The sequence below is a fragment of the Culex quinquefasciatus genome, chromosome 2 (assembly GCF_015732765.1).
Source record: "Culex quinquefasciatus strain JHB chromosome 2, VPISU_Cqui_1.0_pri_paternal, whole genome shotgun sequence".
Classification (NCBI taxonomy): domain Eukaryota; kingdom Metazoa; phylum Arthropoda; class Insecta; order Diptera; family Culicidae; genus Culex; species Culex quinquefasciatus.
The window spans coordinates 84229460-84257077 of record NC_051862.1 but is presented as its reverse complement, the minus strand read 5'-3'; the positions used below and the strand labels follow the sequence as shown (position 1 = coordinate 84257077).

At 36.5% G+C, this 27618-nt stretch overlaps 1 protein-coding gene across 7 annotated transcripts; it reads left to right on the top strand.

Annotated features, from left to right (window-relative positions):
- The first annotated feature begins 103 nt into the window (after positions 1-103).
- LOC6033386 (peptide transporter family 1) lies at positions 104-25767 on the top strand. Of its 7 annotated transcripts, none has more exons than XM_038255771.1 (6): positions 104-199; positions 954-1187; positions 23232-23310; positions 23386-23614; positions 23677-25030; positions 25090-25767. In XM_038255771.1, exons 2-6 carry the CDS (start codon positions 1152-1154, stop codon positions 25567-25569), a joined length of 2178 nt encoding a protein of 725 aa, XP_038111699.1. In that variant the 5' UTR covers positions 104-199; positions 954-1151; the 3' UTR covers positions 25570-25767. The 7 variants fall into 7 exon arrangements, with proteins under 7 accessions (XP_038111699.1, XP_038111698.1, XP_038111701.1 ...); XM_038255770.1 differs by having other exon boundaries at positions 105-199; positions 951-1187; XM_038255773.1 differs by having other exon boundaries at positions 136-260; positions 951-1187.
- The last annotated feature ends 1851 nt before the right edge of the window (positions 25768-27618 follow it).

Below are 27618 nucleotides of genomic sequence, written 5' to 3'. Positions count from 1 at the left end.
TGCCTGACCTAGTCTAATAACTCGATAACAATACTGTCTGCTGCAGTCACTCCTAGACTCCACTGCGACTGCCTGCAGCACAGTCTTTCCGAACTTACAAACCGCCAGTAGTGATCGACAGTCCAGTCCGTCAGCATGGTCCGTGCTCGCTCGCGAATCTTATTAAAAATTCATTAACTATAGGCTGCTAGGCATTATGGTAAAACCGTAAAACACTCCGACGCGTTGGTTCAGTCTTGCAACAGCCGACGACGCGCGAGGTTCGTCAGAGACAACTACAAAAAAACGCTCTCACGATCGATCAAGCGATCGCGAATTTATTATTTGTTTGATTTGTGCTCGCGATCGCAACTGAGTTTTTTTTTCTTCTGTGTTTTCGTGTTTCTCCTTTGTGATTTTCACTTTCCGATCGCTGCGCGAAAAGTTCTCTCTCGCGATTGTTTCGTTCGATCTCGTTCAATTTATTTGTTCGTTCGTTATATCATCCACGTGGGTTTCACCTTGCTGTTACCGACCTCGCAGGTGGATGCTGCGGTGGTGCCCGAAGAACCAATAGAGCCGAAATTGTCGGTAATTTTCCTGTGTTGGCAAATGGAAAATCAATAACGAAAAGAGAAGAAAAAAATTGCACGAGCTTCCATCGGTGCTTGTGTGCGTTTCTGACGAAGATCAATAAACCTACCGCGAAGAGAAGAAGGAGAAACGTTATCAAATTATCGTACTTTCCCCGAAAAAAAAAAAACAACGAACAACAGTGTTTCGTGTAACTAAAGACACGAAGCAACGGAGTTGGAGTGGTAATTGAAACACGCCGGGCCAAAATTGTTTGCGCAAGTGTGTGTTAGTGCGATCGGATTGTGAACTCCCCAAAGGAAACACTAACCGAAGATTACATCAGCAAAAGCAATAGCAGCGACGACGCGACGACCTAATCTTTCTCTCTCTACCAGCAGACCGTAGCCAGAAGATCAGATTCGATTTAGCAAGCGCGCCCGATCAATTTCAGTGTCGATTGGCGATGTATGAACCGGAGGAAACAATACATAATTGCAAGTGAAACAAAAAAAAAAACAAAAAAAAGTGTGCAACAACATAAAAACATAGCAAAGTGAAGCAGACAACACAAAAGTGCATCGCGAAAATCAGGCAAAATGGTTTCGACGCGATTCGAAGTTTCTAGCTCACCGGTAATTACACTCTACACTAGGCGGATAGTTCGACACCTGTAATAGCGTTCCTATCGTAGGCTAATAACACTGGGCGATTCTAAAAACTTTATTTAAGATAATAATTAAATTTTTATAATTTATGAAGTTCTAGCTCTATGCGAATTTAATTTAATTTTTTAATATAAAAAAATATCTGTGATTTTTTTTCTGAAGCTTTTTTTTCTTGTATTAGTTTCAAAATATAAATTAGGCTTGTTCCATATTCATGATCTACCGGTTGCTTAAAATTTACTTTTATACATATTTAGTACACAACATAATATCATTTTACGGGGCAGTGTAATAAGTGCAGCACTATTGCGCTGTTATTTCACTCTGCCTTCGCTAGAGAAAACCAATAGAAACCTCAACCAAAAGGTTAAAAGTATTAATTTTATCCACTCGTGAGTCACAGCCTATAAAAAACACAACAAAGTAACATGAACTCAGTTGCTGACTAACAATGTTCAAAACAAGACTATTTATTTAGTTTTACCTCCTTGTTAGATTTTGGGTTCATGATTGTTCAGATATCAGCTCGTTTCAGGCAGTGTATATATTTATTAAAAAAAAAAAACTTTATATAATGTAAGTTCAATGTCAAATAAGAACATTTATTTTGGCTTGAGTGTTGTACGAGAGAAATTCTCCACAAAAGCCGAAAATGGATTTCTTTTTCGGAAATTATTTTGCTGAAGAATTTTGAGGAGCTTTCTTATAAGCCTAACATTTCAATGTTGGCCCTTTCTAAAAGTGATTTATACATTTCACATTTTTTTTTCATATCTACCATTGAACATCAAAATCCCAATAGTTGCTAAGCAATCGTTAGTTGAAAAATGAAAATTAGAACATTTGAAAATTTATATTTCCTCAGTTTTCATACATTACAAAGCTACATTTCAATTATTAATATACAGCAATTCCATTTGAAAAGAGCCTAAACCGAAAAAAAAGTTTTGCGTTCGGGATCAAAATTTTTCTGGGGGTTTCTTGGCCAAAATAATTCGATCCGTATTTTTTTTTGTTTGACTTTTTCAAATGGTAAGCTAGATTTTTGAAACTTCTTACTATTTTTCCCAAATAGCCAAACTCATCACCTTTCTTTTGCGTCTAAGACAGCTAAAATCTGAGATATGATTTTTCGAAAAAAGAGGTTTTTGCAAAAAATGACGAAAATTGACATTTTTCAGACCACCCTAACACGGCGTAGGTCACCCTTATGGCCAAACAAAAAAATACGGGTCTAATTATTTTTGCCTAGGAACCCCCAGAAAAATTTTGAGCCCGATCGGAGAACTTTTTTTTCGATTTAGGCTCTTTTCAAATGGAATTGCTGTATAATTAAACTAAATTTTCTAACGGCGTTCAATGGAACGTAATCCGCGGTCAGTTCTAGATCTCCCTTTCGCGTTCTTCTATTGCGGTTTTAAATTCATGTCTCCATGAAAAATCTAACATATCTTCAGATTAATAGGCAATTTCTGTAGAACACTTTTCATTTAAAAAAATGAATCAAGCGGAGAAATTGGTTTTGGTAGCAACACAAATTTATATTTTTTTATGAAAAAAAAGTTGCTTTTGAGCTTTGATCAAACCTGACACTTTTATGTAATAACCTCACAGTTATAAAAAAAAAGTCAATAAACTTAGTCTAGGTGCAGAATAGTGGTCCGAAAAGCGGTCTCAATATAGAACTGTCAAAGCGGAACCAATTTGCGATCTAACCAATCGATCTATAATTTTTTTGTCAGGAATTAAAAGGTCGAGGGCGTCGAGCTTTTGAGGTATTCAAAGTCAACAAATCTTAAGAAAAGAGTTGAAATCGAGATTGGCATAATTTGTCGCTAACTTTTTAATAAGCGCTATGTCTCATGTAAAACCTATGTTAACGAATTGTTTACGACGAATTATCAGTAACTAGTGGCACCTGCCAAATAACATTGAATAATCTTACTCCTGTATTATCACTGCGCTGGAAAGATCCATAATCTCGTAACTTCAATTCAGTTGCTCTTCTGATTCACAAAATTCCTCTCACTTCTGATGCAATTTTTCGTCACGCTGAAAACAAAGGAGGTCGTTTAGTCTACGAACAAAAAAAAGCGCAAAGAACTTAATTTTTCAGCGAAAACTTCAATATCATCAGATCCAAAATGTTTCAGAACGAGTCACTTCAGCAGCAAGAAATATGTTACGCTTGGGCTTGAACATAGCCTTCTATTTTGTTTATGTTTACAGCTGTAGTGCAGTTGTATTAGTGAGGAGTAGTGGGGATCATTCGGAAATCACGTTACGCATTCTGTCTTTTCAGCACCCAGAACTTAGTCAAACAAATATTTAATTGATTATTTTTTCTGAATAAAACACTGAAAGAATCATCAATTTGATTAATTGATATGATTTTCTCACTATCAGGATGAAATTTTCTAAAACGCACAGTCCTATACATTTTTAAGAAAACAATTTTCAACAAGTCAATTTTCTAGCACTGTTGAAAAAAATATATTTTTGGAAAAATATAAATGGATATTATGTGAACCAGCCTAGTACATGTTTTAAAAATATTTAAAGATAAATTGAAATCCTATCAATGCTATCCCGGTTTACGGTATCAGTTTTGATACTTAAAAAATTTGAGTAAGTTTACAACACAACACTTATTTCTGCTATAAAGAATAATATGTTCTAAATGAAATCCTTTTTACTTTTTCAAAAGGTTCTCTGTGCATAGGAAACCCATAGTAATCTAGAAATAAAAACGGATCCCGATTAAAAAAAAAACATAACATGTCATTTTTCTATCATCACTAAGGCTTCATCCATAAAGTACGTCACGCTAAAATCAGCCAAAATTTACCCCCCCCCCTCCCCCCCTTTGTCATGCTTTTCCTATACTTATAACACGCAATGTCACACTTGCTCAGACCCCCCTTCCCCTAGAGCGTGACATACTTTATGGATGACGCATAATGGAAGGGGTCCACTCCACTGTCACGAGATGTATAAAAAATAGACCTCGAATAGAGGAGAAAATCGTGACGACAGAAATGAGCTCAAATCACTCAAAGTTCATTTTGTGAGTGACTTTAACATTTTGGCCTAGTTTGACAGCTACCTCGTTCCCAGGTTTTCTGTGGGAGAGAAAAGGAGGCGAATACTTTATGAAAATCATACCTGTCAAAACTCCTAGCCTCAAAATTTTGTCGCGAGTTGCTTTTCTCCTCTATATGTGATCTGGAACCAAAACTACGCATTATATTAAAGTTTTAATGAGTTAATAACAAAAGAACTTTGGCCCAGTAAAAAAATACGTCTTTGCAATACTGGTACTAGGGTTATACTAAAATTTCTCTCCTTTTAAAAATCAATTTTAAATGAGTTATCAGTACACTCGTGAGATTTTTTTCTACGATAGAAAAATCTTGAGATTTTTAATGCAACAAATAGCGTATTTTTAGATGCCACCAAACAAAAATTCTAACATTTAAAAATGGCATATTTTAATCCAAAAAATTGCACTAACTTACTAAGAAAAAGGGTAGAAACCTATACTACTTTAAAATTTAAAACAATACCTAATTTTATTTCGAATCGTTTTTTTTTGTTGATTTCATTATGTTTTCACTAAACTTTTTAAAGTTTCTTGAAATATTTTGCATATATTTTACAATTTTAGTCGCCCCTTTTTTTTCATTACATTTATTTCAAAAATGTCGAGGGGCAAACAATATTTTTTCAGCTGAAATATTCACAACGTCTTTACTTAAAATAAAAAGGGCAAAGAACAACAGCAACACGATTTATCACGTCCTTTAAAAATTAAACAACACATTTTTTATGTGGTAGTTAACATATCAAACATTCAAAATAAAAATGAACAAGTTTCATAATAAATTAGCGTAAAATTTTATTAGCTATAGTATTGAAATTTGTATCACTATAACTTAAATTGTCAAAACCTGTCGATCGGAAATACCCACATCACAGCACTTTGCATTCCACAGTAGATATTATGGCTGACTCCAAGCATGAGTGCACGTTTATTTAACCTGTTATACCATCGGGGATTTTTGAAGGACGGGCTCGTTTCTGGGGAGTCTTTCTTGAAGATGGATTGATGGGTCTTCTTGAAGTTGCAAATTTTAACCAACAAAAACAAAACTCTTTCCAAAATATAGAACAAAGCCTTTGTTTTCAAAAAAAATCAAAAATCAAATTATTCGCTCTACAGCATTGCCTTGGCGTTCTCGATTGCGAGATTCCTACTCGAAACTAGGTGTCCGAAGGCTTGATTGTTGAGGCAATTGCAAACCTCTTTTTACACCTAAGCTTCCGTCCACCCCAAGATTCGAACTGACGACCTTTGGATTGTGAGTCCAACTGCCTATCAGCGACTCCACCGAGGCAGGACCCAGGGAGACGACTCCTACACCTGGACTGAGCTATCGACCTAACCTTTTTTAGGTTAGACCGGGGCCAACATTTACTTCCCCATCCGACGGAAGGCGTGGTCAGACAAATCTCGTCTCGAAAAATGCCACCGCGACCGTCTGGGATCGAACCCAAGCCGACTGGGTGAGAGGCAACCACGCTTACCCCTACATCACGGTCCCGAATACATTTTTACAATTTTTTAAAAAATTGCAGATTTTCTTTTTGGTTCTAGTCTTTTACCTCAACTTTTTAATTCTGAGACTCAAGTTCAATTTTGCGGGTTCGGATAGACAAATTACATGCTAGCGTCTATTATTGGCAATTTTCGGTTCGAACATCCTTGTAACGTGCGTTGTGCGTTCAAGCCCCTGTTGAGTGATGCTTTCGACAGCTAATAGCTGAAGGTCTTTCCTTTTTTTCTACTTCGAGATGGGGCCTTATTTTGAGCTATTATCGAATTTTGCACATCTGGCCACAGCAACTGCACTGCGGTGCAGTAGTGCTGATGCTGCTGGTTGGTTATCGTGCTCAATTTATCAGTGTTTTGCCTTCCTCACTGAGGTAAGGCTATAATCCTGCTCTAAAATTGAACTTTTTATTTAAAGCTCGAAAACCCACCTTGATGTATACATATCGACTCAGAATCGAAAACTGAACAAATGTCTGTGTGTATGTGTGTGTGTATGTGTGTGTATGTGTGTGTGTATGTGTGTGTGTATGTGACCAATAATGTCACGCAGTTTTCTCAGCACTGGCTGAACCGATTTTGACCAAACCAGTCGCATTCGACTTGGTTTAGGGTCCCATACGGTGCTATTGAATTGTTTGAAGTTTCGATAAGTAGTTCAAAAGTTATGTATAAAAATGTGTTTTCGCATATTTTCGAAAGTTGAATAAATGGCAGTAAACTGAACCAAACATCATCATGTTATACATCGTTAGTTAGGTAATTGAAAGACCTTTCCAACGAGTCCAAAACATTGATAATCTGGCAACCCTGTCTCGAGTTATACCCACTTAAGTGATATTTATGTACTTTTTTGTAGCCGGATCTCACTTAAATGCATGTAAACAATGTCTGGATCCACCATCTGACCCATCGTTGGTTAGGTAATCGAAAGACCTTTCCAACGAGTCTAAAACATTGAAGATTTGGCAACCCTGTCTGGAGTTATAACCACTTAAGTGATATTTATGTACTTTTTTGTAGCCGGATCTCACTTAAATGTATGTAAACAATGTCCGGATCCATCATCCGACCCATCGTTAGTTAGGTAATCAAAAGACCTTTCCAACGAGGCTAAAACATTGAAGATCTGGCAACCCTGTCTCGAGTTATAACCACTTAAGTGATATTTATGTACTTTTTTGTAGCCGGAACTAACTTAAATGCATGTAAACAATGTCTGGATCCACCATCTGACCCATCGTTGGTTAGGTAATCGAAAGACCTTTCCAACGAGTCCAAAACATTGATAATCTGGCAACCCTGTCTCGAGTTATACCCACTTAAGTGATATTTATGTACTTTTTTGTAGCCGGATCTCACTTAAATGCATGTAAACAATGTCCGGATCCATCATCCGACCCATCGTTGGTTAGGTAATCAAAAGACCTTTCCAACGAATCTAAATCATTGAAGATCTGGCAACCCTGACTCGAGTTATAACCACTTAAGTGATATTAATGTACTTTTTTGTAGCCGGAACTCACTTAAATACATATAAACAATGTTCGGATCCACCATCTGACCCATCGTTAGTTAGGTAATCGAAAGACCTTTCCAACGAGTCTAAAACATTGCAGATCTGGCAACCCTGTCTCGAGTTCTGACCACTTAAGTGATATTTATGTACTTTTTTTTGTAGCCGGATCTCACTTAAATGTATGTAAAAAATGTCCGGATCCACCATTCGACCCATCGTTGGTTAGGTTATCGAAAGACCCTTCCAACGAGTCTAAAACATTGCAGATCTGGCAACCTTGTCTCGAGTTCTGACCACTTAAGTGATATTTATGTACTTTTTTTGTAGCCGGATCTCATTTAAATGTATGTAAACAATGTCCGGATCCATCATCCGACCCATCGTTGGTAAGGTTATCGAAAGACCTTTCCAACGAATCTAAAACTTTGATGACCCTGTCTTGAGCTATGACCACTTAAGTGACATTTATTTACTTTTTTGTAGCCGGATCTCACTTAAATGTATGTAAACAATGTCCGGATCCACCATCTAACCCATCGTTGGTTAAGTAATCGAAAGACCCTTCCAACGAGTCTAAAACATTGAAGATCTGGCAACCCTGTCTCATGCTATGACCACTTAAGATGCGACTTATGAGCCCTTGAGTGACATGTGTGTTTTTTGTATTCCGGAACTTAACGAAATCAGACGAAAATTGTGTCCAAACCCATCATATCACATATCACCCATTGTTGGAAAAGGGTGAGGAAGGCACCAACCACATAGGTGGATTAAGTTAGTTTTTTGTTATAAACTTCATAGTAAAAAAGTTTGTGTGCTTCGTTAAACGTTCTAATACTTTTTTTAATTACATTATAAATTTACTTTAAATATTCTATCAAAATCTATAAAAAAAATCATAGCTTTTTAATTAGAGAAAAAATCTTAGTTTTCATGTTTCTTACTGTGCCATTTGCTTCTTGAAGTCAGATTCACTCGATCCTGGTGCAGAGATTCCGAGCAGATTGTGTCTTCACAGTCGACTGCTTTCATAATGAAGCGGCGATGCTCACACAGAAAAAAACGATTTGTTTTTATGCACGAGCTTGTGTGAGCCAATTACTCATTTAATTAGCCTGGCCTGGCCAGCAGTGGTACAAACATGCCAACACACGGCCAACCAAATTTTACCTCGCTAATCGTTAAAAAAGAAGCAAGTTTCGTGTGGTCAAGCCTCACTCTTTTTTTTCGTGGTTCGCTTCACTGCCGTTCGATGAATGGATGCCGCAGCGAGAAGTTTTCACGAATTTCTACAATTTGCATCGAAATCGATCATGAAGAGATGGGCGCTCCTCCTCCTCCTCCACAACCGTTTATCAATCAACTCTCGTTGAGTCAGAATTTCTATCAAACGCCCAGTTTTTTTATTATTATTTTTTTTTTTTGAACTTGAATCGAACCAGCTGCCGTGTGTTTACTCACATGCACGGTATTGCCCCGTAAGGAGGTGCAGATTTTTACTTTTAAGCAACATTCCACGGATCGGTAGCACACACACACACAGTATAATTACGGCTCATGTTCAGTTTTGCTTTGGCCGTTGAAAATGTGCGCGTTCAAATTAATTAGCTCCGACCATATAATTATCATTTCATACAGTTCTCACCAACATATCATCTCGTTTAAAGCTCATTAAAGCTTGCGAATTGATGATCCTGCCGCTTGCGCAATCGTTACCGCTGCTTGCCTATGGGGATTCAATACTGGTCGGACATGAGTGTTTTCTGGGATTTGGTAGCAAAATGTCGTTTTAAATGCTGAGGCATTTTAAAGAGCAATTTTTAACTAGGATAAATTAAAACATAGATTACAAAACAAAAATAAATTATTCGCTCTACGGCATTGCCTTGGCGTTTTCGATTGCGAGATTCCTACTCGAAACTAGGTGTCCGAAGGCTTGATTGTTGAGGCAATTGCAAACCTCTTTTTACACCTTAGCTTCCATCCACCCCGGGATTCGAACTGACGACCTTTGGATTGTTAGTCCAACTGCCTACCAGCGACTCCACCGAGGCAGGACCCAGGGAGACGACTCTTACACCTGGACTGAGCTAACGACCTAACCTTTTTTAGGTTAGTCCGGGACCAACATTTACTTCCCTTCCGACGGAAGGCGTGATCAGACAAATCTCGTCTCGAAAAATGCCACCGGGACCGTCTGGGATCGAACCCAGGCCGACTGGGTGAGAGGCAATCACGCTTACCCCTACACCACGGTCCACGGTTTGGTTCATTGACCATTTTATAAAAAAAACTCCAGTACTGATTCTGACAGCTCGGATGCAAAATTTCCTCAAAATGTCATCTTGATCATAGCAGGCCGAGGCAAAGTAAAAACATGGTTTACAATGCTCTTTTCAAAACACATCAAACAATATATGGAAAACTTAATTTACTAAGAAAGCAACTCAAAAAAATTCAATAGCCTTTTTTTTGCTTTCAAACCCGAACACAGAACGACGGCTGTTTTAAAATCCGGACAATTGAATTAGAATTTCTGACATCACTTTTTAAATCGAAAATATGCATTTTTGGTTAAATGAGCGAATATTCAATATTACGCGCTTTTGAATTGTTAATATTTATTCCATTTTTAAATATTTTTTTAGAAAATACAAACGTTTCATTTTAAAATTAATAATTAGTCCATTAGGAAATGGGAGGCTGTTTGGGTGAGACTTTGAAAACTTAAAGTCTCGCTTACGAACCTATGCGCCTAGGAAACCCATGGCGCATTGGATGTTTTGTAAAAGCATTCTATAATCTTCCGAATTGTTCACTCATTTACACTACTTTAAATAATAAAAAACGATTGTTTAAGCAGAAAATAAACTTTAAGCGGCCATATCTCAAAAACGAAGCACTTCATAAAAATTTCTGTGAAGTACTTTTCGATTGCAAATTGGATTTTATATTAAAAATTTTAGTCAAAACATTTTTTCCGTGTATCTATTTTTTCTGAAAAGTATTCATCAATACCTACAACTTTGCCAACTATGGGAAATTGACGAGCTTTCTGGTAAAAAAAATAACGAGACTGAAAAATCAAGTCTGTCATATGGGTAATTCTCTACCAACTCACACGAAATCGGGAAAAGTTGCCCCGACCCCTCTTCGATTTGCGTGAAACTATGTCCTAAGGGGTAACTTTTGTCCTTAATCACGAATCCGAGGTCCATTTTTTGATATCTCGTGACGGAGGGGCGGTACGACCCCTTTCATTTTTGAACATGCGAAAAAAGAGGTGTTTTTCAATAATTTGCAGCCTGAAACGGTGATGAGATAGAAATTTGGTGTCAAGGGACTTTTATTTGATGGCGTACTCAGAATTCCGAAAAAACGTATTTTTCATCGAAAAAAACACTAAAAAAGTTTTAAAAATTCTCCCTTTTTCCGTTACTTGACTGTAAAAATTTTTGGAACATGTCATTTTATAGGAAATTTGATGTACTTTTCGAATCTATATTGACCCAGAAGGGTCATTTTTTCATTTAGAACAAAATTTTTCATTTTAAAATTTCGTGTTTTTTCTAACTTTGCAGGGTTATTTTTTAGAGTGTAACAATGTTCTACAAAGTTGTAGAGCAGACAATTACAAAAATTTAAGTATAAACACCACGAGTAATCGCAATTTTACGAAAAAAAAGTTTTGAAAAAGTTACTTTTTGCGTTTCTCTTTGTTTCGTCGTCTGTGTCTGTCGCGGGTGGCCATGAACGGCCATGATCGACGACGACCAACATTTTCAAAATTTTTTTTCGTAAAATCGCAATAACTCGTGATGTTTATAAGCAAACTCCTTATGTCTATATATCAAAATTTTTTGTTATTGTCTGTTCTACAACTTTGTAGAACATTGTTACACTCTAAAAAATAACCCTGCAAAGTTAGAAAAAACACGAAATGTTAAAATGAAAAATTTTGTTCTAAATGAAAAAATGACCCTTCTGGGACAATGTAGATTCGAAAAGTACATTAAATTTCCCATAAAATGACATGTTCCAAAAATTTTTACAGTCGAGTAACGGAAAATGGGAGAATTTTAAAAACTTTTTCAGTGTTTTTTTCGATGAAAAATAGTTTTTTTCGGAATTCTGAGTACACCATCAAATCGGGCGTCTAATTTTACATAAAAGTCCCTTTGACACCAAATTTCTATCTCATCACCGTTTCAGGCTGCAAATTATTGAAAAACACCTCTTTTTTCGCATGTTCAAAAATGGAAGGGGTCGTACCACCCCTCCGTCACGAGATATCAAAAAACGGACCTCGGATTCGTGATCAGGGACAAAAGTTACCCCTTAGGACAAAGTTTCACGCAAATCGAAGAGGGGTCGGGGCAACTTTTCTCGATTTCGTGTGAGTTGGTAGAGAATTACCCAGGAAAGACATGCCATCCTGCATTTTTCGTGAGTCTTTTTGTCACATTTTATGCTAATTACACAAAAAATTTGAACCAAAAAAAATCGTGACATCACCTTAAAATTTTACTTTTAAACATAAAAATTTAAAAATCTCATAAAAGTGGCGTGTATTTTTCTTTCAGTGTATTTTTTTTTTTCAGAGAGCCCGTCCAATTTCCTACAAGTTAGTCTTTGACCACTTTTCGATACGATGCAACGGCTTCGGAAAACAGTAATTTTTAAATTACAAAATAAAAAAAAAATTTAAATAAGGGCATACCTTCTCAAATGTCATTTTGGAGTACAACTGGCTCCATATACACAAAAATGGCTGGAATTGCTCCATTTAAATAATTATTTTTTCTTTTAAAAAATAATTCAAATTGATTGATATGACTAAAAAAAATAAACATTATTTAATTTTAAATAAAGGTCAGTTTTAATGATATCGTTGCAAAAGGATTTTCCAATTATTATTTCTCCAATTTCAATAAATTTTGGTCTGGTGGGAAGTAAATAAGAATGAGAGAGTAAAATTCTTATGATTGATTGTTCCTGTTACTCACGTTATATTTTCTTCTAAACTATAAGTTTACATTCAAGACCGATTCAAAAGAAAACAATGTCTCAATTCTTTCTGAAGAAATTTCTGATGCATTCAAATTGCTAGTCGCGAACCAATTGTTACTGATTTATTTTAGTGACATTTAAACACCACCAACAACGTCTCAAGTGAGTAAGGTCTTTCCGGTATGTCACACTGCTAAAGGAAGAAGAACCTTGTCCCCCAGCGACGTCGAAAAGACCTGGACGGAATAATTTATTCATATTCACGTCGTATTAAAAAAAGAATCGCATTTCGCACCATCACGGGTTCAACGAATCTGCAGGCAGTACAATATCGCCTGTAGAGGCCAACTTCTTCCGATCGTGCGGTGGACAATCGACAGCGTAGGAGATGTCAAGAAGGTTAATCGGTCCGCGACACTTTCGATCGAAGGTCGCACAAATTGATATTAATTGATTCGGAAGAGTGACTTTGACGTTGACGCATTTGCCTCGTTGTTGACTGGTGTCTTCCGAAATATGCAAAACAATAATTTATCGGTTCTGTTTTGCTCAGTGGGACAGTGTCACCGTACCCATAATGGGAGTGTAAGGTCAAGATGATCGTTTTTGGAAGTGCAATCGCCACATGAAATATCATGTTCGAACACTGGAACGAATTTAAATAATACTGATAATAATACAGTGACAAGTTTCTTCTCCTTTAATCTTTGCAGTAATCAATTGCTCAATGGTAGTAAAAGTTTACCACTTTTATTGGCATGCCATCCACTCGTAATAACGCATATGGAACTGTGCCAGTGGCATAAGGCACTTATGGAATTACTCCCCCAACTTTTGCAATGTCTTTTACGCCTGCCATTGAGCATCAACATTTTTTACAATCACTTTCATTCACACTTTCGCGCACCCCATCGTCACCTACGCAGACGATTTGCTGAATGCGAAATAAAAACAAAACTGTCCCTGAATCGCGAATCGCCAAAAAAAAAAAATGCGAGAAGTTTTGTGAATGGAGATACAAGAAAACTACTCAAGTGATCAGCAGAGTGCCTTGCCTCGATATGTCTTCGTGTTTTGGCGAGAAACAGTCAACAAAAAACCACCAAATCCACCGTACATCCCACGCCAGATTCGATGGACAAACCATATTATACGCTTCACGTAACATTGACCCGCTTCAAGTCGCCGTAATCCAAGTTCGTTGGTTGAATGGTGCGAAAAAAAAGTTAACCCCTTCGAATGCTCAATGGAGGTAATCAGTGTAGCTGTTTTGGTCTGCATTAATAATGCATAATTATTTTATGGTGATTTGTTAAACTGCACTTGTATCGTTTAATTTGACTGATTTGCGCTGAATTATTTATAAAAATAAACTTACTTTAGTTCGAGCATGTTTGGTGTGGATTTAATCAAATGCTAATAAACATATGAATTTAAGTTAAGTATTTTGGCAGCATTCCCAAATGAAATAGAATTAAATCGACATTAAAATCAAAATCGGAATCAGCTACGGCGTGCCACGTCATTTAAACATAAAGTTTATAGACCAAATTTACTAAATAAATCCTTACACTTAAACAAGTCCAAAAAACCTCGTGAAGGAACCGGCAAAGTTATTTAGTTGATTTAACCATTTTTAATAAAATTTTACTCAAAGGAAAAGAAAACTAAATTTTTTGACATTGAAAATCGGTTGAATAGTTTCTCTTTTGTCGACACTAACAAAACATTTTTTTTTCCTGTCTGTTTTCCTCAGAGGCTGTATCTCAGCAACCCTGTAGTCTTATCTTTATGGTTTTTGAAGCGAGTTTTAAGATTTCTTTGAAAAAAAATATCAAGGTTGACCATGATTTCTACAAATAAAAAGGCCCTTTATATGCAAAAAAATATTTTTTTTGTATAGAACATGAAAACGATGCACTTTATAAAAACAATTTTAAAATACTCAATCATTTAAAATTTTATTTAACTTTAAAAAATCAGGTCTACGTTCGATTTTTTTAAAATCACAAGCCGAGTGAATTTTGTCCATCTTCTTTTTTTCTCTAGTTTTATGTTTTTCTTCTAAAATTTTTCATGCATTATTCTAATCATTACTAGAATCTAGTGTAATATTATTATTTTTAATAGTTTTGTTTATAATAAATATCAATTATTAATTTTGGGTAATTCTCTACCAACTCACACGAAATCGGTAAAAGTTGCCCCGACCCCTCTTCGATTTGCGTGAAACTTTGTCCTAAGGGGTAACTTTTGTCCCTGATCACGAGGTTCGTTTTTTGATATCTCGTGACGGAGGGGCGGTACGACCCCTTCCATTTTTGAACATGCGAAAAAAGAGGTGTTTTTCAATCATTTGCAGCCTGAAACGGTGATGAGATAGAAATTTGGCGTCAAAGGGACTTTTATGTAAAATTAGACGCCCGATTTGATGGCGTACTCAGAATTCCGAAAAAACGTATTTTTCATCAAAAAAACACTAAAAAAGTTTTAAAATTTTTCTCATTTTCCATTACTCGACTGTAAAAAAATGTGGAACATGTCATTTTATGGGAAATTTAATGTACTTTTCGAATCTACGTTGACCCAGAAGGGTCATTTTTTCATTTAGAACAAAATTTTTCATTTTAAAATTTCGTGTTTTTTCTAACTTTGCAGGGTTATTTTTTTAGAGTGTAACAATGTTCTACAAAGTTGTAGAGTAGACAATTACAAAAATGTTGATATATAGACATAAGGGATTTGCTCATAAACATCACGAGTTATCGTGATTTTACGAAAAAAAAAGTTTTGAAAAAGTTCCTTTTTGCGTTTCTCTTTGTTTCGTCGTCCGTGTCTGTCGCGGGTGACCATGAACGGCCATGATCGATGACGACCAACTTTTTCAAAACATTTTTTCGTAAAATCGCGATAACTCGTGATGTTTATAAGCAAACCCCTTATGTCTATATATCAAAATTTTTGTAATTGTCTGCTCTACAACTTTGTAGAACATTGTTACACTCTAAAAAATAACCCTGCAAAGTTAGAAAAAACACGAAATTTTAAAATGAAAAATTTTGTTCTAAATGAAAAAATGACCTTCTGGGACAATGTAGATTCGAAAAGTATATTAAATTTCCCATAAAATGACATGTTCCAAAATTTTACAGTCGAGTAACGGAAAATGGGAGAATTTTAAAACTTTTTAGTGTTTTTCGATGAAAATACGTTTTTTCGGAATTCTGAGTACGCCATCAAATCGGGCGTCTAATTTTACATAAAAGTCCCTTTGACACCAAATTTCTATCTCATCACCGTTTCAGGCTGCAAATTATTGAAAAACACCTCTTTTTTCGCATGTTCAAAAATGGAAGGGGTCGTACCGCTCCTCCGTCACGAGATATCAAAAAACGGACCTCGGATTCGTGATCAGGGACAAAAGTTACCCCTTAGGACAAAGTTTCACGCAAATCGAAGAGGGGTCGGGGCAACTGCTGTGTGAGTTGGCGGAGAATTACCCCATTATCATTTCAATTGTAAAAAAATGTGTAGAGGCAAGAGGCATATTCTGGGACACTAGAAAAATAACTGCATACTTCTTTTACTTGAAATGTAGGAAATGTTATTAAAAACACAGCCAAAGTTGACCTCTAAAAAATAACATTTTTAAAAACATTGCCAAAGTCACATAAAACAAGTAAAACTTCCAACCCATAAATTTTCTAAAATTTTAAGAGTTATTTTTTCCAATGCTTTTAAAGATCAAAAATTGGTTGAAAAATGGATTTTTGGTGATTTTTTTAAACCGAAACCCGTATAGAGGCGGGGTTGGCTTGTAGAGGGTTAAAAAGTTTATTTGTATAGGTTTTCTCAGATGCTTTCTAAATTTGGTTGCAAAAGACGTAGATTACGAGATAAAATGTTGGTGTCGTCGACAATGTTGCTTAAATTGACAAGTCCAACAACTTTCTAGAAGACAGCAAAATCCCAAAAATATTTCTGTAAAGTTAGATTTTCAAAAACACCCTTATAGAGCGCCTATAGTGAACCACTCTATCTTCCAACCACAATGCCACTTGAAGATTAAATTTTTTTTCAAATAGATCTTTTTTGTGAATTTGGCAACACTGCTGAATTGTTAAATTCAGTTGATTATATAACATATAACAATCTTAAAAATGCTCACAATCCGTAACTATATAAATTGCTTATCGGTGCAAGTAAAAGCTAAATGTTTTGATTTGTGATTTCACCAGAAAAAAATAGTTGAATAATTCCACAAGTAACTGCCTAATCGGTCGTGATCGCTCAACGACTACGACTAAAACAAACACTACGATGTGTATTCAGCAAGAAAACCACTTTAATGTTCTTAGTATTTCAATTATCTGCCCTGTGGTCGTCTACAACCCCAGCAGTAGCGGCTATACTTAAATATTTAATGTGTCTTTTCCAACACATTCAAGAAAAGCATTTTAACTTGCAGCGATTCCGCCAATCACGGCGTCACTCGAGCTCGAAAACGAGTACAGAATTTTAAGTCTGGCATCAGCGAGTCTGAGCAAGCAGCCTTCACCCTCTTCAAGACAACTTCAGAAAAAAAAACTAGATAAATACTTTTTGTCGAAGATATGAACGTTAGTAGACGCGATGGCTGGTTTAGCCAACATTTGGACCTGTTTGCAATGCACACCATGTCGCATCGCCAATCGTCATTACCATCACACACATGGCTGAACTACCACTGGAACTAAGTCACGGGTATGCGTGGAGGTCAAGATTAGCCACTGAACTGACCGTTTAGATCTTGGACGCGATAAATCTTCCAAATTCAAGTTCTGTATTCACATTTTAAAAGGTTGGAATCTAAAGTTATTGTAAATTCTTGCTCAAATTTAAATTTAACGCCTTTTAAAATTTACCCTTTTTAAATGTTATCGCAGAGTTCTACCAAATCACACGGCCTACCACCTGAAAAAAAAAAAAAACAATCAAAAAAGCCACGCAAATTTTGCACTAGTCGCGTGCGCTAGAGAGGTCGTCTTTTTCGTGCAAAAAAAAAGTTCACCTTTGGTCAGTAACTTTCGCCGGGTCTACTGAACCACCGTCAAGTGGCAACAAACAATTTCAACGGCCGGAGCACGGAGGAACCTCGGCGTTCATTTGGCGCGTGCGAAGCTAATTGCGGTTTGTTTTGGCTCTGCTTGCGTTAATGAACAACGCGTTTCGAGCGGCAAGCGTTTAAAAATAGCACGAGTTATACAATGCCAAAAAGGGCGGTTAATTCCTGGTTGGTAACCGAGTGCGTCGGTTGATTAAAGTCCGCTGGGGCAAAGACATAACTCAGCATGTTTGGGATAAATAAGAGGAAATAACATGTGTTTGAAGAGGTGCAGAACAAAATAAACTAATTCTGTAGGGGTTTGTATAAGCATTTGCTTTTTTTTCTATTTTGAATATAGATTAAATGCTATCAAATAACGTGTTCGCACGTGTACTTAGAAAAGAATGTGTAAGTAGATTGTTATTAAATACTTAGGCACATCTTAGGATTGTTTTATTTTAAAGGTACAAAATATCCTGCATTTTAAGTACAAGCACATTTAAAAAAAAAGACGTTCGCAAAACGGCTCATTACCTAAATAAAAAAAAATAGTATCTGAAACGTAAAAAAATGCTTCGTCATTTGGCTCCTGAAATAAGAAAATGTTTTTCAATGACAAATCGGGAGGTTTCTAACATCTTGTAAACAAAAAATATTTTGAAACACAATCGTAAGAAACTTTATCAACATTCGGCAAGAACATGTCGAGAACAAACAAATTATAGTGTTGCAAATAAGTGATAGATCATCTGTCATCTACCTATTATCTGATTATTTCTGCACCTAAACATTAAAGAGTATAGCGACTGTCAACAACTTTCCAGATCCCTTTGTCTCTTGATTTCCTAGGTCTTGCGGTTGTGAGAGTAGAAAATAGAACTCGTGTGGTAGCGTATAAAATTAGACAGAACTAGTGCGTCCATCCCGGGAATTCCCGGGACAAAAATCCCGGGATTTTTCCTAAACCGGGAATTCCCGAATCCCGGGATTTTCTATAATTTGTCCCGGGAATTCCCGAAATTGAAAAAAAAAATCATATTTTGGTCTGGAAATTCAGATTTGGTTGTGAAAATAGTAGAACAATAAAATGAATTAAAATTTGTATTCAGCAATCTCAGCATTAAATTGGCATTTAAGGGAAAAATATTATAATTTGAATTACCAGGTCCGCAAAATGCCTAGTGCTTTACATTTTTTCTCTATTATTTTATTTTTTTGAAAAAAATTTTCGATTTTAAATAAAAACAAATAAATCTCATATCAAATTATTTATAATCAAACACCGGCATCTAGGGCAAATACGTACAAATGTAACGAATAAATACAGCTATTAAAGCAAAAAATATTTGCATGACGTTTTGGACTACTTCAGTTGAAACAGTAACAGAACAAAACAATTTGTACTTCCAAATGTATTGCTCTAAAATCTCCTGTACCTATTTAGACTGTAATTCTGATTTTCCCTCGGTTGGCGGTAGTAACTTGAAGATAATTTGTAAAATATGTTTTATATAAAACAATGAATTCAAAACTTATCTGGGTAATTCTCCGCCAACTCACACAGCAGTTGCCCCGACCCCTCTTCGATTTGCGTGAAACTTTGTCCTAAGGGGTAACTTTTGTCCCTGATCACGAATCCGAGGTCCGTTTTTTGATATCTCGTGACGGAGGGGCGGTACGACCCCTTTCATTTTTGAACATGCGAAAAAAGAGGTGTTTTTCAATGATTTGCAGCCTGAAACTGTGATGAGATAGAAATTTGGTGTCAAAGGGACTTTTATGTAAAATTAGACGCCCGATTTGATGGTGTACTCAGAATTCCGAAAAAACGTATTTTTCATCGAAAAAATACTAAAAAAGTTTTAAAAATTCTCCCATTTTCCGTTACTCGACTGTAAAAATTTTTGGAACATGTCATTTTATGGGAAATTTAATGTACTTTTCGAATCTACATTGACCCAGAAGGGTCATTTTTTCATTTAGAACAAAATTTTTCATTTTAAAATTTCGTGTTTTTTCTAACTTTGCAGGGTTATTTTTTAGAGTGTAACAATGTTCTACAAAGTTGTAGAGCAGACAATTAAAAAAATTTTGATATATAGACATATGGGTCATTCCAGGTCAACTGACTACACTTTTGGACTCGACCTTCACCGATTCGGACCAAACTTGGAGGGAACGTTTATCTATCGATAGTTAACAGAAATCCCAAGTTTGGTGCTGATTGGACCATCCCTCTATTTTTGGCACCGCCCTCTTTTTTGGCGATTTTCTAAAAAACTTTTTTTTCTTTTAATCATAACTTTGCAACTATTTGAGCAAAAGACTTTCTACAGGTTGCATTTTATAGAAAATTGTCCAAGGAATTCGATAAAAATACTATTTTAACCCTTAAATGCCCACTAACATTATATTTTAACGTTTTAAGTACAAAAATTCAGTTTTGACCAATTGATTATATTTTTATTTTTTTTATTTTATCGCCATCGTGTTCCCCGGACAATTTTACATAATGATTAATATAGACATCAAACTAAAATGAACTATTGGCGAGATACAGCGATTTTACTGAAAAAAGTTTGACTTTGCACTGCACTCTGTCCTATGAATTCAAATCCGAAATAAGTTTCTCACATATAAAAACCGAATTATGCGAGATTCATTCCTTTTTGTTGAAAAGTACACCATGAACTTCTGATTGCTGCGCAAAATCAAACTTTTTTCAGTAAAATCGCTGTATCTCGTCAATAGTTCATTTTAGTTTGGAGTCTACATTGATTATTATGTAAAATTGTCCGGGGAACACGATGATGATAAAATAAAACAAATAAAAATATAAGCAATTGGTCAAAACTGAATTTTTATACTTAAAACGATAAAATATAATATTAGTGGGCATTTAAGGGTTAAAATTTTATTTTTATCGAATTCCTTGACAATCTTCTATAAAATGCAATCTGTAGAAAGTCTTTGCTCAAATAGTTGCAAAGTTATGATTAAAAGAAAAAGTTTTTAGAAAATCGCCAAAAAAGAGGGCGGTGCCAAAAATAGAGGGATGGTCCAATCCGCACCAAACTTGGGATTTCTGTTAACTATTGATAGATAAACGTTCCCTCCAAGTTTGGTCCAAATCGGTGAAGGTCGAGTCCAAAAGTGTACTCAGTTGACCTGGAATGACCCATATGGGGTTTGCCTATAAACATCACGAGTTATCGCGATTTTACGAAAAAAGTTTTGAAAAAGTTGGTCGTCATCGATCATGGCCGTTCACGGTCTCCCGCGACAGACACAGACGACGAAACAAAGAGAAATGCAAAAAGTAACTTTTTCAAAACTTTTTTTCGTAAAATCGCGATAACTTGTGATGTTTATAGGCAAACCCCATATGTCTATATATCAAAATTTTTGTAATTGTCTGCTCTACAACTGTGTAGAACATTGTTACACTATAAAAACTAACCCTGCAATGTTAGAAAAAACACGAAATTTTAAAATGAAAATTTTTGTTCTAAATGAAAAAATGACCCTTCTGGGTCAATGTAGATTCGAAAAGTACATTAAATTTCCTATAAAATTACATGTTCCAAAATTTTCTACAGTCGAGTAACGGAAAATGGGAGAATTTTTAAAACTTTTTTAGTGTTTTTTTCGATGAAAAATACGTTTTTTCGGAATTCTGAGTACGCCATCAAATTGGGCGTCTAATTTTACATAAAAGTCCCATTGACACCAAATTTCTATCTCATCACCGTTTCAGGCTGCAAATTATTGAAAACACCTCTTTTTTCGCATGTTCAAAAATGGAAGGGGTCGTACTGCCCCTCCGTCACGAGATATCAAAAAACGGACCTCGGATTCGTGATCAGGGACAAAAGTTACCCCTTAGGACAAAGTTTCACGCAAAACGAAGAGGGGTCGGGGCAACTTTTCCCGATTTCGTGTGAAGTGGTAGAGAGTTACCCATCTAAAATTTTACATTGACTGGTATCATTTTATTTATTGTCGTTGTTTGTTTTCTAGCTGTTTTAGTCATGACATATATAAAAGTCAAACATATATAAAAGAAAAAAAAATATGAAAGAATTCCAAAGTTTTTTTTTGAATAGGTCCTATAAACATATGGAAAACAAAAGCTTATTGGACCTTTTCAAAAAAAAAAAAGCTCAAGAATTATGTAATTTGATTCGCAAATAAAAAAATGATTAATCATACTGGAATTAAAAATAGTAGTTGATATAAAATTCTAAACACCACACAGACAAAAAAAAATTCTTTTAGGCTATTTTAAAACTGTCGTCTTTGTTAAGATTGAAGTGAGGATTATAACCATTTGATATTATTAAGCTAATTCAATGATTTTAAGCTTGAAAACATAACAAATATAATGAAACATAGATTTTATTACTGATTCAAAAATTTCCCGGGATCCCGGGAATTCCCGGGATTCCAAAAATATTTTTCCCGTTTCCCGGGAAATTCAAAACCCGGGAAAATTGGACGCCCTAGACAGAACACAGAAGGTTCTCTTCGTTCTACCCAGGGCGTTCTCTCTTTCTATCACTCGTCTCCTCTTTTACGGCCACGCGTTCTCACCGCTGAGTCTTTCGTTCTCTCTTTCGAAAGTAAGAGGGCGATTTGAAACTGAGCATGAGCATGAGAGAAGTAAGAGAGCGATTTGATACTGAACGGAAAAAGGCCAGTAATATTTGGGGTGTGAGTTTTCAGGAATGATATTTAATTGTAGTCGATGAGAACTGATATTTTTACAATCCTCGATTTGGTCCAGTCGGTGGACAACTGCTTGGAATACCTAATTTTTTTAATAAAACGTAAACCTTTGGCGGTTTCAATCAAAGTCTCTTTTTAAAAGTTCTCTTGAATATCTCATCACTCAGACCCAATGTAACCTTTGATAACGGTATACAATCTTTTTTTTATTATTGCATGTTGTGTACGATTGGGCACACTTCTGATGTATGATAATTCAAAATAAATTTATTTAGTTTAAAGAAAAATCTGAATGATTCAAAATCTATTCGAAAAAATAGTATCGTGAATCAACAAACTAATTTGCATTTTATATTGTTCAAAAATCACGAATAAAAAAAATATAAAAAATAAAGAATTTAGTGCAGTGCTGAAAATCGGAAGTTGTTAAAAGGACTCTAAACCTCGTAGCGCTGTTCTCTTCTTGCTCGTGAGCGTTATCCTGTTTGAGAAGATAAGCACGACGAGTTAGTGTAATTTGGATCGGGAAAAATATTGTATTTCACGACATCATGATATTAATAAATTCACTAACCTTTGTTTAATTCAATTTTTTAAATGATTTTACAGACAATTTTTATTGAAGGTTAGCTTTTCTGATGTTAAATTGAGTTTGTTTATGTTGAAATATATTTTTTTAATTGTATACAAATATTATGCTTTCTGTAAATGATTTAGACCGTTACAAATATTTTTCAAGGGGATTGTCTCCACCGTTCCACATCACATACCGAAATGTTCTGGAAACTCATAGTGCAAAACTAATATTTGTTCATAAATTTCCTAAATTTTAATCATATGAGAAAAGTAATTGCAGATTTAAAACAATTTGCATGTATTTTCGCTTTTCTCTGCCTAAAATTTTTGTAATTAGCGAATAAGAAAACTGTAATTTAAAGTCTTTTAAAGTTTTGATTAATTGATGTTTGAACTACGATAGAAACCAAATCAGGAATTTTCCGAAAGTTACCATTTAAGACAAAAAACATGATACAGTTTTGTTCATTTGCGTTTCAGCCCGTGCGGTACCCCAAGTCAATATTTTTCATCATCAGCAATGAGTTCAGCGAGCGCTTCAACTACTATGGCATGCGAAGTAAGTTCATTACACTAAACACACATAGTTTAGGGGATACCAATTATTTTATATCATATCTAAACACATTTTCAGCTGTCCTCGCGCTCTACCTCACCCAGAAGCTCAACTACGATGACGACACGGCCACCGTAATTTATCACATCTTCACCAGCTTGGCGTACTTTTTCCCGCTGATGGGGGCCATCCTCGCTGACAGTTGGCTGGGGAAGTTCAAAACCATCCTTTATCTATCCATTGTGTACTGCATCGGGAGCACGCTGATAGCGCTGGGTGCAATTCCACCGCTGAACCTGCCGGCAACGTGAGTTGTTGTGGGATACCTCTGTTTGGCTAAATTGAGAGTTTTTCAATTAATCTTTCTAGGTCAATGACCGTGCTTGGGTTGCTGTTTATAGCGGTGGGCTCTGGTGGTATTAAGCCTTGCGTTTCGGCTTTCGGCGGTGATCAGTTCAAGCTGCCGGAACAGGCCGTCCAGCTGGCCAAGTTCTTCTCGTTGTTTTACTTTGCCATTAACGCGGGTTCGCTGATTTCGACCTCGTTGACGCCGATTCTGCGCGAAGATGTGCACTGCTTCAACGATCCGGACTGCTTTTCGCTGGCGTTCGGAGTTCCGGCGGTGTTGATGATTCTGTCGATCTTTGTGTTTGTCTGTGGCAAGTCGATGTACATGATCAAGAAGCCGGCCGGGAACATGGTCGTGCTGGTGTTCAAATGTATCGGGAACGCACTGTCGACAAGGATGAAGGAACGCGAAGTGAACCCGCGGAGTCACTGGTTGGAATATGCTGAAACCAAGTACGGGCGGAAGATCGTAGCGGACATCAAGTCGTTGATGAAGATCTTGGTGTTGTACATCCCACTGCCGGTGTTCTGGGCGCTGTTTGATCAGCAAGGATCTCGTTGGACGTTTCAAGCAACTCGGATGAACGGAGAAATTGGAGCGTTCACGATCAAGCCCGATCAAATGCAGGTCATCAATCCGCTGTTGATCCTCGCGTTCATCCCGTTCTTCGAAGGTCTTGTGTACCCAATCCTAGAAAAGTTGGGTGTTCGAACCCCCCTTCAGAAACTTACCTTCGGTGGTATCCTAGCTGGAGCTGCCTTCGTCATTTCCGGATTCGTTGAGATCGCCCTCGACAAAACCAACGCCGTAATGCCAGCTCCGCATGAATCTCAACTACGAATCTACAACGGTCTACCGTGTGACTACCACTTTAAGACCGACGTACCAAACTCCAGCAACTTCACCGTCCAATCGCTCGGAGCATTCGAGAATATCCACGTCAACACGATGCAGAATACGACCTTCCGTTTCACCGCCACCACCAACGAAACGTTCTGCGTGAAGGCCAACATGTCCACGATCAACGGAACGTTCTATCTCCAACCGGGACACTCGATTAGCCACTTTATCAACCAAAAAGCCAACAAAGCAAATCTTCAGCAGTACACAGACTCCGTGGAGAAGGACAAGCGGGGCTTACCTCGGATTCGAATCCTCGCCAACATTAAAACCACTGCCAAGGTCCTGCTCAAGAACAACTGGTACAAGGACTCGCACTACAACGTTACACTCAACAAGATCGACCAACTATCAGTAGCTGACGGAGAGTACGACATTTTCAGTCACAATGGGACGCGCAAGATCGCCTCGATGAAGCTTGAGCTTGGGGGAGTCTACACCATAATTCTTCACGAAGTTTTGGAGAACGAATTTGTAAGTCAGTCCATAAACCCCTTTAACAACTCAAACTAACCCAAACCCCCTATTCACAGATGCTTCAACGACACACCGTGACTCCCTCCAACTCGCTGCACATGCTCTGGCTGGTCCCGCAGTACGTGGTCATCACCGCCGGCGAGGTAATGTTCTCGATCACCGGTCTGCAGTTTTCGTACTCGCAGGCGCCCGAAAGTATGAAGTCGGTTATCCAGGCGTTCTGGCTGCTCACCGTAGCGTTCGGTAACATGCTCGTGGTGTTCATCGCCGAGGCCAAGTTTGTGCAGTCCCAGTCGGTCGAGTTCTTCCTGTTTGCGATCCTCATGTTCCTCGATATGGCACTGTTTATGATCCTGGCGACGCGCTACAAGTATTCGGACTCCGCGAGCGATGATGTTGATGACGTTGAAACGGGTGACTTCAAGAAGCCCGAACCGCTGGACCAAGTGCCGTCCAAGCTGGACCAGGGACCGCTGGAGAAGGGATTGGAAAATGTAAAGTCCACCTACACAAACGAAGCGTACCGAGAAGACTGAGGGCTGTGAGAAAAATGAAAATTGTATTTTTTTTTCTTGGTGATTATTGATCGTCTTTCGCAATTTATTCCTTTCCGCGCTACAAATCTCGAATCGGAAATAACAGGTCTCATTTAATGTTGCATGTCATAATGATTTCTTTAATTTAAAGAAAATTTATTTGTTAATTGATACTAATTATAAAATAGTTTTATCGTATGCTTTTCTTTCATTTAATATCACATACCTAAATCATAAAAGGAGCGTAAAAATTTCGGTGGTCCAAATCGGGGTACCCGTCAATGCTAACTCCTGATTCAAAAATGAGTTCCAAATTTGTGATCAATCTGACCACGAGAACTCCATGCCCTAAGCTTTTGAAGATTTATTGAAAAAAAATCGTCAAATTTATTTATAAAGGTCTTTGTTTCGGTTTTTGGTCACTTGATGGAAATTGCGTGTTTTTTAACGAGCATCCAAACAAATTTTCTAGGTTTTATAGGGTTTTTGAAAAGTAAACGTAAAACTAAACTTAAAATTAAAAAAAAAAAAGTTGTTCAAAAATGACATGGGACAGTTAAGCGTATAACAGCAGCGGGATATCGCCTGATATTTGACTGAGCTTGTCATGATGATCGTCATTTGGATGCTTTGTGTTTTAAAATCAAATTCGTAATCGAAAAGAACTTTTGAGATTTATTGATAAGTGACCGTTTCTGAGTTACAGCCGTTTTAACTCTCTAACGCCCAGAGCTTTTCACCTGTTTTAAAAATAGTGAATGGGTAAATTTTTCTCAAATACTTGGAAAAGCTTTACGTTGGCCCACAAACATTGGATTCATGCTAAATTTTAATACTTGCACGAGTGCTTCACCAGGAAGGTAAGAAACATTTGTTTACAGGGAAAAACTCAATGTTTACAAAAACTAGATTTTAAAGCAATTTAACATTATTGTCTTCTATAGAATATTATAAATTATATTATAAATTGCTTTATACATTGCTAAACTTTAATTTAAAACTAGGGGAAATATATCAATCCTTAGTCTAATAAGCGGTCATGTCTGAATGATGCTGGATAATCCGGAGTCAGGAGGCGGCGTCCTCTTAGCCATAAATGCCAGACTTAATCCAAAAGAAATTGTAACTGAAAAACATTTTCAATTTGAACAAGTCTGGGCCAAAGCCACTATTGCAGGCCAAGTACACATTTTTGCATCAGTATACTTTCCGCCGGACCATGCAAATAAACAGTCGTATGAACTATTCTTTAAAACAGTAGAAATCATAACATCAAAAATGGAACCGGAAGTAAAACTTCACATTTATGGCGACTTTAATCAAAGCAAAGTCGAATTTATATCTGACCAAGAAAATGAAGCAATTCTTCTCCCAGTCATTGGGGAAAATGAAACATTGCATTTTCTCTTTGACAATATTGCAAATTATGGACTTTTCCAAATCAATCATGTAAAAAACCAAAGAAATTCATTTTTAGACCTTTTATTCACTAACTGTATTGAAGACTTTCATGTACAAGAATCTGTAACCCCCCTTTGGAAGAATGAAGTCTTCCATACAGCAATTGAATATTCTATTTATGTCCATAAAAACACTTTGCCCATTGACTGGGAATATGAAGAAGTCCTGGAATACAATAAAACAAACTTTGTAGAAGCCAAACGTAAACTACTTGCAATTGACTGGCAAAATTTATTTAATAATGAAGGAAATGTCGACGAATTAGTAGGAAAATTCTATACGGAAATTAACACTATAACATCTGAAACCGTACCTACTAGAAGAAGACGACGTAATAACACAGGCAATAAATACCCAGTGTGGTTCACTCCACAACTAAGAAATTTAAAAATAGAAAACAAAAGCCTACAAACTATACAGAAACAATACAAATGACACAAATCTTCTGAATTATCTGAATATTTCCGACCAATTTTTTCGGCACTCAATTCTGCCAACGAAGAATATAATAGTAAAGTCGAATCTGAAGTCAAATCATGCCCGAAAAATTTCTTTAATTACGTAAAATCCAAATCCAAAAGTAGTAAC